General features: G+C 50.1%; 1 protein-coding gene across 1 annotated transcript in view; it reads left to right on the top strand.

Annotated features, from left to right (window-relative positions):
* The first annotated feature begins 7,283 nt into the window (after positions 1-7,283).
* setd5 (SET domain containing 5) overlaps positions 7,284-12,085 on the top strand; it is a 25,823-nt gene continuing 21,021 nt past the window's right edge. Inside the window, exons 1-5 of the mRNA XM_080545443.1 lie at positions 7,284-7,427; positions 10,508-10,610; positions 11,300-11,529; positions 11,641-11,699; positions 11,902-12,085. The exon at positions 11,902-12,085 is cut by the window's right edge and continues 4 nt beyond it. Of these exons, the coding sequence (XP_080401569.1) occupies positions 7,357-7,427; positions 10,508-10,610; positions 11,300-11,529; positions 11,641-11,699; positions 11,902-12,085 (647 nt within the window). The 5' untranslated portion in view covers positions 7,284-7,356. The remainder of the gene's footprint in view (positions 7,428-10,507; positions 10,611-11,299; positions 11,530-11,640; positions 11,700-11,901) is intronic.

The following is a 12,085-nucleotide window of genomic DNA, read 5'->3' on the forward strand; positions in this document are numbered from 1 at the left end:
ATCTTTGCCTCACGTGGTCGAAAAATGCAAACCAAGTATGGTTTCTTCACACGCTGTGTATCAAGTCTCTCTATCCCAGTTTTTCTGACTGAATAGGGGCAAGAATGTGTATTCTATGTGCTAGAAAGTGCATTTCCAACATTGTTTTTTTCGTGTGAAATAAAGGCTGTCTGAATTAGAATGCGTATTGTAAAAGGATGTGTGACTGCCCCGCATTTGTGTGTGCGTCTTTCCTCCTTCTTGGCCTTGCTCTCTTTTTCCTTCCTTCTTTCTTTCTTTCTCTCTCTCTCTCTCTCTCTCTCTCTCTCTCTCTCTCTCTCTCTCTCTCTCTCTCTCTCTCTCTTCTCTAGCTGTTCTCCCCGGCAGCTGCTCTGTGTTGTGTTGCTGGCTCCGTCTTGCACAATGGGGTTAAAAACAAGTCGCCGTGACGCCCGTCTCTCTTGGTGTCCTCTGATTGGCCCAGAAGCTCTGGAGTTGCTCCAATGGGGCGCGTCGATTCCTCAGCACGGCCGCGGCAGTGGGGGAGCGGTGTTGCAGTGTGTTTCTGTTGTGTGGCGAGGAGGAGCAATGCTTCTTGGGAGAATAATGGAGGAGGAGGAGGAGGAGGCTGGGAAAAAAACAAGGCCGGGAGAGGAGAGAGGCGGGCGAGCTACGTCATCATCTCTCTGGCTCTCTCACTCTTGTGCCTGCTCGCTCGCTCGCTCTCTCTCTCCCTGTCTCTCTCTCTCTCTCTCTCGCTCTCGCTCTCTTTCTCTCTGTCTCTCTCTCGCTCTCGCTCTCTGTCTCTCTCTCTCTCTGTGTGTCTCTCTCTCTTTCTCTCTCTCTCGTTCTTGCTCGTCACTCCCTCCCCTTCTCTTGTCTCATGTTCTCTCTGTTCTCTTTGCTTTTGCGCCCTCATGCTATGTCTTTTGCTCTCCTTTCTCTCATTCACACAGGCAGGGTCTTATCCTCACAAACACAAACACTCTTTTCAGTCCTTCTGATAGCTAAAGAAGAGGCCGTGTCTCGTGGGAGACAGAGAGAGAAATGCTTTGCATTTGGGAAGTTTCTGTGTGTCTCCTTTTTAACCCCGGGCAGCCATTTTAGTTTTAAGCATTTTGACCACCCCCCTTCCCCCATATGTGTATGTGGACAGGACAATAAATAACAAATAGTCAGAGTTCAGATTTGCCTTTGCCAGGTGAAACCACAGGCACATTTCTGAACGTAAGTTTACACAAAGGGTGTTGTTGTCACAAGAGATGGAGCAAACAAGGACCATCAACAACCAGAGGAGCTTTGCACCAAAGTCAAGCCACTCGACGCCTAACCCTTTAGCAGCTGTCCTGTTTTGTAACGCTCAATGGCTGATGCTAAAAACAAAAGGGGAAATAGCTCCTGCCAAGTTTTTCCTGTTCAAGCCTTTCCCTCCCCCCTCTTTCACCTGGAGCCTAGGGATCCTGGGGGGGGGGGGCGGGGGGGAGTATATGGGAGGTGTCTTTTATAGCCTGTTTTCAGACTCGTTCTTCACTCTCCCAAAACTGGTTAGGGCTGAAAACGGAACCACTCTGACCTCTCTGCCCCCCCCCTATGTTTGCATATCCTGACGAGCAGGCAGCAACGGTCGAAGCCTTGACCTAAGCCAAGGCATGCTTGTGTAACTCAACTCAGACGTACGTGTTTAGGAGCGTACGTGGGCTACTACCATTCCTCTCTGCATTGCATCTCCCCGAACGCTTACACAGTTGATGGGAGAGAGAGGAAAAAAAGGCGAGTAGCCCCCAACCATGGCAGTTCAAAATGGCCGCACTCACAATGCTCTCTGAGTGACGCCTTTTGCCTAGCATTAGCACGTGTGAGTGTTGTGTGTGTGTGAGGTGGAGAGGGAGGACCGATCCGTCTGTCTCGCTGGATAAGAGTGTTGGCGAAGGGAGGAAATGGAAATGTCATGTAAATGTGTTTGTCATCCCCTGTGGTCATGTGGTGAGAGGGAGGGAGGGAGGGAGGGTGTCTCTGGTTTATGTTATGCCAGAGCATGAGCTTATCTAACAACCTGATGGCTTTTCCTTTTTTACCCCCTTTTTCTTTTTTTTCCTTTTTTTTTTTCCAGGCTTTGTGAGAATACATCTTGAGGAAAATTCCACCCTCACAACAACACCCATGGTGGGGAGGATGTAGCTAAGATGACTTGGCCATTTCTGACAAGCGAAAGTAGGCCACTGTAAACCAAAAGTAGCCTGCTGTAATTGAAAGAAATAATAACACTGTGTACCTACAATGCAACAAAGTGCCTTCCACACACACACACACGCGCGCACACACACACACACACAAATGACTCCATTGTAGCTTGTAGCTATGCTAGCTAGCTAGCTTTTGCCTTAAAACAAGAATTCAGCTTGTATAACCCGCTCTGGTGTCTTAGTCTCATGAACAGGAAGTGATAGGGGCAGACTCAGATAGTCATGCCCAAAACAGGCGGCCCTTCCTTCTGCTGTAGGTGCCTCCGTTCAGCCATCAAACGGGACAGTGGCTTGGTTTGTTTGCTCCGAAACAGATGATTGATTTTTGTGTCACACTGGCCCTTCTGTCTAGCTCAGCCGCTGTCCCTTTGTTCTCCATTGTGTCCCTCTCATCCCCGGTCTGGTCCCGGTCCATTCAGACAGCTGGACATTGTTGTGTTAATGGCAGGCCGCAATGCGCCCCTCACCGCTCGACGGCACTGCATGAGAACGGTCGGATCACGACAGGCTAGCGTTCTGATAGTGGCTGACCGAATTCTACTTTAATCACCAAGTTTCTGTTTGTTTGTTGTTGTTGTTGTTTTTTTGCAGAGATTGTGTGTCTTCACATTGGAACGATACATATAGATGTGCCTACAGCAATGCACAATACTACACTTTTTTTACATCATGAAATGCTAATATTGTAAGCTTAATGAAATCCCTGTGATACGGTAACGGATGTTTCCGAGGTCCTTCTCAGATCCTAACCCGGTTCAGTACAATGTGCGTCGGTTCCCCCTCTTCGTATCTGATGTTTACCTTCAGGAGTCCTTTCAGAAGGACCTGCTGGTGGTTCCCTATCTGATGCAGACCGCCTTTCTGCTTGGTAATTGTATTTTGGGACCAGGAGACGGGGCTATTGCGGGGAATAGCCTAATTGTGTTTCTGAGTGGAGCAGACGGTTGTTGTGTGACATAATTGTGTGTTTGAGGGAGCGTCAGGAGGGACATGGGGGATGGAAGGGGCTGGGTCCGCTACTGCGACGTAGCTTCTGCCCTTCTTTCTCTTTCACTCTGTGTCGCTCTCCTTCTTTCATCGACTCGTCCTCCCTGCTGCTTTTTTTTTATTTTTATCTTCTTTCAACAACCCTTTTGGTATTTCAGTATGGAGCTTTGCAATGTAGCTAGGCCTTATCTATCTGCTGTCTTCTTTTCTTTTCCAGATAAGTCATATTTGAACATGTGTTTCGTATATTTTTTACAAGAGCCGAATGATAGTGGTGTGTGTTTTTTTTTGGTCGCGCGTCCCCTGCGGCTCAATGTGTGAGGTGCTCATCCCAGTCTGCACGCACATGATTAGTGAGGCTGTGTGTGTGTGTGTGTGTGTGTGTGTGTGTCTGAGTCTGAGAGAGAGAAACAGAGGGAGAAAAAGAGAGACGTCTAAAGCAGGGCCATATTTCCTATCAAGACTTTCAGTTCTCACGAACAGTTCCCCCCTTGATCAGTGTCTCAGTGAATCGTCTCCTGCTCCTACTACCCACCTCCCAGCCAGGGCTGTGGTTTAACGGCGCTGAACACAAAATGCTCTTTGTGACTTCTCGCAGAAGTCTAGTGTCTTCCAGAGGGGGCTGGTGTCACCTCTGACTCATGAATGCGACACTACGGAGTCCCGACCGGCACATGACTTGGCGTGGCGCGGTGGAAAGGGTGCAAGGGTGGTTGTGTGTGTTAACATAGACCCACCGTTGCTAATCTCCCGAGAGGCTGCACAATCAGTCACTCAGACAGCGTGCATGCGTGTGCATGCGGGCGTCGTAACAGTAACAGTCACCCACGGCCACGCTACATAACCTCAGTGCTGAGCAGGAAGGGCAGGGAGTGGTAGCCTACTCTATAGCCTACCTCGCCTAAGGAGGTTGAACCTTTCTCAACGTCCTTTATCCTGTGCTGGCCTGGGGGGGGTTCCCAATGGAAAGAAACCCTGTTCACTCAATCAACTGAGCGTACACTCCTTCTATTTCTCCCTGGTGTTTTTTTGGTTTGTTTTTCTGTCTGTCATTGACTGTGTAGGGGGGTGAGGCCGTGGTCTGGGTCACTCCTGCAGGCAGGAAGGGTGTGTTTGTGTGTATCTGTATTGTTCTTTTTGTTAATCAGTATTTTTAGTTGTGTGAAGCGTCGCATGGCACACTCTGTCCTGTGTGCGTGTGTGTGTGTGTGTGTGTGTGTGTGTGTGTGTGTGTGTGTGTGTGTGTGTGTGTCCGTGCTCAGCTCACACGGGTTGATCCCCTGTCTCCCTCTATGGCCAGCGTGACAGCAGAGGTTACACACACACTATGTCCCTCCAGGGACACCAGAGTATTGTGAATCACTTAAATATTAAAAGGAATCAAATAATTTATTAAAAGACCGTAGAAACCCGTCTTACACAGTGTCTGGACAGAAAGAGTAGGAGAGGCAGGGAAGGAGGGAGGGAGAGGGCCTGTCAGGATAGAGGAGAGGGGGAGGGTGGGAGAGAGAGAGAGAGAGAGAGGATCCTCTGTGTTGTTCATTTTGTGTGTCCCTCATGGACTCCTCTCCAAAATGGCCTCTGTTCTAGCGAAGTGAAAAGACTTTGTTGAGCCCAGTAGTAATCTGAGCCCGGTATTAGAGAGAGAGAGGCTTTCCTTCTCCTTTTGGAATGTAGGCTACCTCTCAATTCACCGCCTGGCTGTGTTGGAGGAGGCCCAACAGTGAACTCCCTTTGTGGCCTCGTAGGAGTCGGCTATTTTAGTCAGAAATGTATCAGTTTTAATAGCAGTCGAGTCGCTCTCATACATACTTCTGTTCTGTATGTGCTGTGTGACCATGCGCTGTGGGATTGAGTGTCATCTTTTTTTTCTCTTTCTTCTTTTTCTAATTCTTTTTTTTTTGCCACAGTCAGACTTGTTGTTAGCCTAACTCTTAGTGACTTTCTGTTCTCTTACATAACTTCCCCAAATTGATTGAGAGTTCATTTGGAATGGAGTTTTGCAGAAGCTCAAGTTTGCAGAAGCTCATGGGTGAAGGTTTGGGTTAAGACTAGGCTAGGCTAGGCTAGGGAAAGTGGTTAAAACTCCTGTGTACAAGAAAAGGGTTAGCTGGATTTAGGGTTAGGGTTAGGGTTAAGAATAGCTGGATTTAAAGGGAAACTAAAAATAAAACGTTTATGTTGTTTTGTACCGGTTAAACAGGGCTACCTAGGACACGCCTTTCAGCAGAATGCCATCATGCATGATTCACTCTGATCAAGGAAGCGATTGGGTATTTGTTTGCAGTCTATTACGTAGTCTAGGCCTACTCACTGTTCACCTAGATGACTCAATAACAACAGGCAGGGTGCAATAACAACTGACCTTGACGTTATTTGAAGTATTGTTGTCTTGACGCTGGTAACTATAGACTGGCAATGGAAGGAAGGTTCTGTAGCCAAGGGACAAGTTCAGACATTCCATGAATCGCAGTGTGTCTGTCTTCCCATTAGAGCAGTTACTGGAACTCAGACACAAATGTAGAATGCGGCTGTATAAGGCTAGCTATGTTTCACACATAGTGTGAATTATACCTTTATTGTTTATTTTCTGTTTTTTATTGCTTTGTATTGAGTGTAACAAACCACGCCCTACGTCGGGGGTGAATCAGAAGGTACAGCTGCGTGGACGTGTCGGGTCTGTGTGGCCGTAGAATGACCTTGTTCTAAGCCAAATCCTCTCCTCTCTCAGAGAGAGCGTGTGAAATGAGCAGAGAGGCTGGTTCCTTTTTTTAGCAGCAGAGGCTACTGCCTGCCTGCCTGCCTGCCTGCCTGCGAGGCACGACTAGGCGGGCGGAGGACGAGGGTGCCGGAGGAGTGTGGGTCAGTGTTCCAGCAGCTTGTGATCACATGACAGACAGCCCAGCCTAATGCCGGATGACTCACCCTCTCCGTCTGGGGGGGGATACGTCGCCCCCGCTGGTTCTCCTTGGTACTGCAGTCTTGAGGAGAGAGAGAGAGAGTCCAATCTATAAAGGGAGGGGTGGCAACCAGTATAGGGCTGTCTGTCTGTCAGTTTTTTTTCTCTCCACTGGTTTTGAGAGAGAGAGAGAGAGAGAGAGAGAGAGAGAGAGAGAGAGAGAGAGAGAGAGAGAGAGAGAGAGAGAGAGAGAGAGAGAGAGAGAGAGAGAGAGAGAGAGAGAGAGAGAGAGAGAGAGAGAGAGAGAGAGAGAGAGAGAGAGAGAGAGAGAGAGAGAGAGAGAGAGAGAGAGAGAGAGAGAGAGAGAGAGAGAGAGAGAGAGAGAGAGAGAGAGAGATGATGACGTTGCTCGTGGCATAACAAAGTCATGGAGGGTGGAGTCACCACTTCTCACATTAATAGCCTACTTCCCCTACCCAAACCATGCCAGCATGACACCCCCCCCCCCCCCTTGTGTGGTACAGTGGAGTGTGTGCACATATTAACAATCTCGCCTCTGCAAGCCAGGTGTTGCTCAACTGATAAAGAGACAGTTACGGCCCTGTTGATAATGGTGGTTCATGTACGCCCTGTTTGTGAGTGGATTTCCCTTGCTTGCTGCCATGTTCTCTGATTCATGTTGTGAGTGTCCGTGTCATCGGCAGAAGAGACCCAGCCCTATGCTAGGTAGCGTGTCTCCTGACAGTCGCTAGGAAGGCCGGCCCGGGGTCTACCGTTGCTGTTTCTTTCTTTGTTTTAGTATCCGTCAGAGTTTTGGAATGACTTTGATAACGCCATTGGTGTTATTTGCCCTCAATGCTGCCAAGAGAAGAATGAAGGCATAACTGTGTCTTGCATTTGTATCATACCTCTATCCCCCAGGTTCATTAGATATGAGTGTGTGTGTGTGTGTGTGTGTGTGTGTGTGTCCTGAGCCTCTCTCCCCAGGTCTCCCCATTTCCTCCCTGACTTCTGACCTCTTTCCTCCCTGACCTCTGACCTCTCTCCCCAGGTCTCCCCATGTCCGTAAGCCGTCGGCTGCGGCTGTGCGGCGCCCCGCCCCTGGAGTGGTCTGTCGCTGCAGTTTGGAACCCGTGATCCCCTCCTCTCCTCCTCCTCCTCCCCTCTCCCCCCCCTCCCCTCCCCTCCCCTTCCCCTCCCCTCCTTCTCCCTGTTCCCCCCTCTCCACGCGCCGCTGTGCTGGACGTCATGAGCATAGTAATCGCGCTGGGAGTCACCACACCAGAAACGTCTTACTCAGATATGGCTGCTGGATCAGAGTGAGTATTTAGGAGGAGAGGGAGGGGGGGGGGGGGGGGGGGGGGGCTGGGAGGAAGAGGGTTAGAGAGAGCTCTAGGGCTTCTGGGATATCCACTGTCTTTCCAACTCTACGGCCCAATCCCATTTCCTATTTTTTACCCCTACCCCTCTTTTTCGAGTGCTCCTCGCTTTTCGACTTGGCCCTCAGAACAGTGTTTACAAGGGGTAGTGGTTGAAATCTTCCCCTATGAAATGGGGCAACCCTTCAAGATCCCGATACGTCATCAGTAGTAGTATCACAAACAATGTGTGTTTCATCTGGAATTTGAACCCTTTTGCTGCATCGTAGGGCCTTGTTCAAATTACGGGCAAGATTCCTTGTTTTTCTCAACTCTGTCAAAGAGTCATTGTGTAGTTCAAGGTTAGGGGATTGATTATTGGGAGAAATAGATCAGAGATGTCGCCTGTCACGTATGCATCACTGAAGGCCTCAAGCCAGGGGAGTCCTCCCACAGGCCTGAGTCTGCTCTGCTGAGGAGGCCTGGTAGAGGAGGCCTGGTAGAGGAGGTCTGGTAGAGGAGGCCTGGTAGAGGAGGTCTGGTAGAGGAGGTCTGGTAGAGGAGGTCTGGTAGAGGAGGTCTGGTAGAGGAGGTCTGGTAGAGGAGGTCTGGTAGAGGAGGTCTGGTAGAGGAGGTCTGGTAGAGGAGGTCTGGTAGAGGAGGCCTGGTAGAGGAGGTCTGGTAGAGGAGGCCTGGTAGAGGAGGTCTGGTAGAGGAGGTCTGGTAGAGGAGGTCTGGTAGAGGAGGTCTGGTAGAGGAGGTCTGGTAGAGGAGGAGGTCTGGTAGAGGAGGTCTGGTAGAGGAGGCCTGGTAGAGGAGGTCTGGTAGAGGAGGTCTGGTAGAGGAGGTCTGGTAGAGGAGGTCTGGTAGAGGAGGTCTGGTAGAGGAGGTCTGGTAGAGGAGGAGGTCTGGTAGAGGAGGAGGTCTGGTAGAGGAGGTCTGGTAGAGGAGGTCTGGTAGAGGAGGTCTGGTAGAGGAGGTCTGGTAGAGGAGGTCTGGTAGAGGAGGAGGTCTGGTAGAGGAGGTCTGGTAGAGGAGGCCTGGTAGAGGAGGTCTGGTAGAGGAGGAGGTCTGGTAGAGGAGGTCTGGTAGAGGAGGTCTGGTAGAGGAGGCCTGGTAGAGGAGGTCTGGTAGAGGAGGTCTGGTAGAGGAGGTCTGGTAGAGGAGGTCTGGTAGAGGAGGTCTGGTAGAGGAGGAGGTCTGGTAGAGGAGGTCTGGTAGAGGAGGCCTGGTAGAGGAGGTCTGGTAGAGGAGGTCTGGTAGAGGAGGTCTGGTAGAGGAGGTCTGGTAGAGGAGGTCTGGTAGAGGAGGTCTGGTAGAGGAGGTCTGGTAGAGGAGGCCTGGTAGAGGAGGTCTGGTAGAGGAGGTCTGGTAGAGGAGGTCTGGTAGAGGAGGCCTGGTAGAGGAGGTCTGGTAGAGGAGGCCTGGTAGAGGAGGTCTGGTAGAGGAGGTCTGGTAGAGGAGGAGGCCTGGTAGAGGAGGTCTGGTAGAGGAGGTCTGGTAGAGGAGGTCTGGTAGAGGAGGTCTGGTAGAGGAGGAGGTCTGGTAGAGGAGGTCTGGTAGAGGAGGCCTGGTAGAGGAGGTCTGGTAGAGGAGGAGGTCTGGTAGAGGAGGTCTGGTAGAGGAGGTCTGGTAGAGGAGGCCTGGTAGAGGAGGTCTGGTAGAGGAGGTCTGGTAGAGGAGGTCTGGTAGAGGAGGTCTGGTAGAGGAGGTCTGGTAGAGGAGGTCTGGTAGAGGAGGTCTGGTAGAGGAGGTCTGGTAGAGGAGGTCTGGTAGAGGAGGTCTGGTAGAGGAGGTCTGGTAGAGGAGGAGGTCTGGTAGAGGAGGTCTGGTAGAGGAGGTCTGGTAGAGGAGGCCTGGTAGAGGAGGTCTGGTAGAGGAGGTCTGGTAGAGGAGGTCTGGTAGAGGAGGTCTGGTAGAGGAGGAGGTCTGGTAGAGGAGGAGGTCTGGTAGAGGAGGTCTGGTAGAGGAGGTCTGGTAGAGGAGGTCTGGTAGAGGAGGTCTGGTAGAGGAGGTCTGGTAGAGGAGGTCTGGTAGAGGAGGCCTGGTAGAGGAGGTCTGGTAGAGGAGGCCTGGTAGAGGAGGTCTGGTAGAGGAGGTCTGGTAGAGGAGGTCTGGTAGAGGAGGAGGTCTGGTAGAGGAGGTCTGGTAGAGGAGGAGGCCTGGTAGAGGAGGTCTGGTAGAGGAGGAGGTCTGGTAGAGGAGGAGGCCTGGTAGAGGAAAAAGCAGCGACAGCACAGGGAAGCAACCGTCATGATGGGACTGAGGTTCTGTGGAATTCAGCAAGCTGGATCCAGGCCTCCCCCTCACTCCTCCTTCCATATCTCCCTTTTTCTTTAGGAACCAAAACCTGAGTCGGGGGGGGGGGGGGGGGAAACAGACATGCCGGCATTTAGAAAAATCCCGGGTCTGAATGTAACATTTAGTTTTGACCGTTTGACATTTCGGACTATTCCAGGACTGAGTTTGTTAGGTAAAGACGAGGCCGTTCTCCTCCGAGACCTCTGGTAAAGGGCAATGTGAGTTGCATAACATCATGGCGGCCGACATTCCATTTCCAGAATTGAGATTCTCCCAGGCTCCCTCTTCTGAGGAGAAGATTTGGGCTATGGCGCCATCTAGTGTCGAATGGGGCTCATGGCCACATTTGACCATGTTTACAAGTCACACAATTCTGCCTATGACAGCTCAGCTGCATGTATGTTGTATTGTATTGTATTGTATCCAATATTGTATACAAAAGAAGAGATTTGGTGAGGCTGCATTCTCATTTTATGCACCCAAATTGTGGAATGCACTGCCAGTTTACATTAGGGATGCAACCTCAACAAATATGTTCAAGTCAAGACTAAAAACCCATCTTTTTAATATTGCCTTTAAATGACAAAATAATTAAATTAAGATTATATAATGATCAAAGCACTTTGAGCTGCAACGTTTGCAGGAAAAGTGCTATACAAATAAAGTTATTATTATTTATTATTATGATTTCTGCCACTCTTTCTCTCTCTCACCTTTCTCTCACCTTCTCTCCGTCGCAGCCCTGAGTCAGTGGAAGCGAGCCCTGCCGTTAACGAGAAAAATTACCCCAACCACAGTTGTGGGAGTGCTCAGAGTCATGGGTATCGGGGACTACCATATGCTGTGAGTACGGATATCTTTTTTGCAATTGTAGTCCAATATCCCTTGTGAAAGCAGATGTCAAGATCTCTTGTCAAATACTAATCGAAGACGGAAAAGAAATGAACAATTCAGTCAGGTGACTTAAATCGTGAGCTTAGAATGATAAGGTTCTATCTCCGTTTAGGGCAGTTCAGAGATATTGAGCGTCAAAGTTTTTACATTCCATTATGTTTTGTGAGATGGAACCTTTGTATTTTATTAATTACTAACTCAAAAATGTCAGCATTTTAAAAATAACACCACACAGGCATTAATAAACACCTGATGGATCAGATTATGTAAAAAACTAAATTTTGACAAAAAATTATAATAGAACCTTATAATTCTAACGTCACAAATTGCTGTACCGTCGCCTGTGAGGAAACAGAATCCCACAAGACAAGACGAGTCTCATGTATCTAAGAAACCCGAACAAAGTAAAACTATAAGAAAAGATTGAGCTTGACAGTGTTATTGAGGGTATCCGTCGAGGGGTGACGATCTAATTTGCTGTGTACATTCACAAACCCTCACAAAAGTCTTTTTAACAGCTGTATTGTTTCACGTACATTTTTTGTCCTCATTTTCATTCGTCTCCATTTTCCGTTTCCCTTTTTGCCTGAACACGCTGTTGTTTGAAGATGCAACAGTCTTCCGTTGTGTGTTGTCAGGATCACAACTATGGCGCGCCCCCACCCCCCACCCCACCCGCCTCCCCGCTCTCCCAAACCATCATCCCCCGTATGGAACTCAACGGCGTGGTGCGCTCCGCCCGTTACCACGACGACGAGGACAACTCGGCAGACAGCGACAGCTCCTCGGAGGAGGACGGGGGCGTGGCCGGCTGGTGCCACTGCAGCCTGACCCAGGACGGCTTCCTTATCAAGTGTGAAAGCTGCAGGTGAGGAGGGCCGCCGCGCTCCGTAGACACTGATGTCATCTGTCTGTGACACGTCTCTGTTACCTTCCAGCTACTGTCTCTTTGGCTTACGGCTTATCTGTTTGATACCAGGGGCCTGGACAGGCGGAAAGGACTGGAAGGCCAACGCAGGAACCCAGAAAATGTATCGGGTATGTTGAAGATGCAATAACTGCAAAGCACAATTAAATCTGGTGTATTTAAGCCTGTGTGCTCGGTACTAGCGTAGCTCCGTGTTTTTACACTGATAAGAAGCTTGTGTGTGTGTGTGTGTGTGTGTGTCTGTGTCTGTGTCTGTGTCTGTGCCTGTGCGTGTGCGTGCCCGTGTGCTCATGTTGCTGTCGTGTTTTCCAGTCGGCGAGAGCAGCGCCACAGAGAGCGGAGACGAGGAGGTCTCCCCCGCCACAGTGTCCTACACGGCCACCCAGCACACGCCCACCAGCATCACGCTCACCGTCAACCGCGTCAAGAGGAACAAGTCCAAGAAGAGGAAGAAGAGCACGGAGAAGGCCAGGGGGACGCCCAAGGGCAAGAAGGT

This window comes from Nansenia antarctica (genome assembly GCF_963989245.1).
Source record: "Nansenia antarctica genome assembly, chromosome: 15".
Taxonomy (NCBI): domain Eukaryota; kingdom Metazoa; phylum Chordata; class Actinopteri; order Argentiniformes; family Microstomatidae; genus Nansenia; species Nansenia antarctica.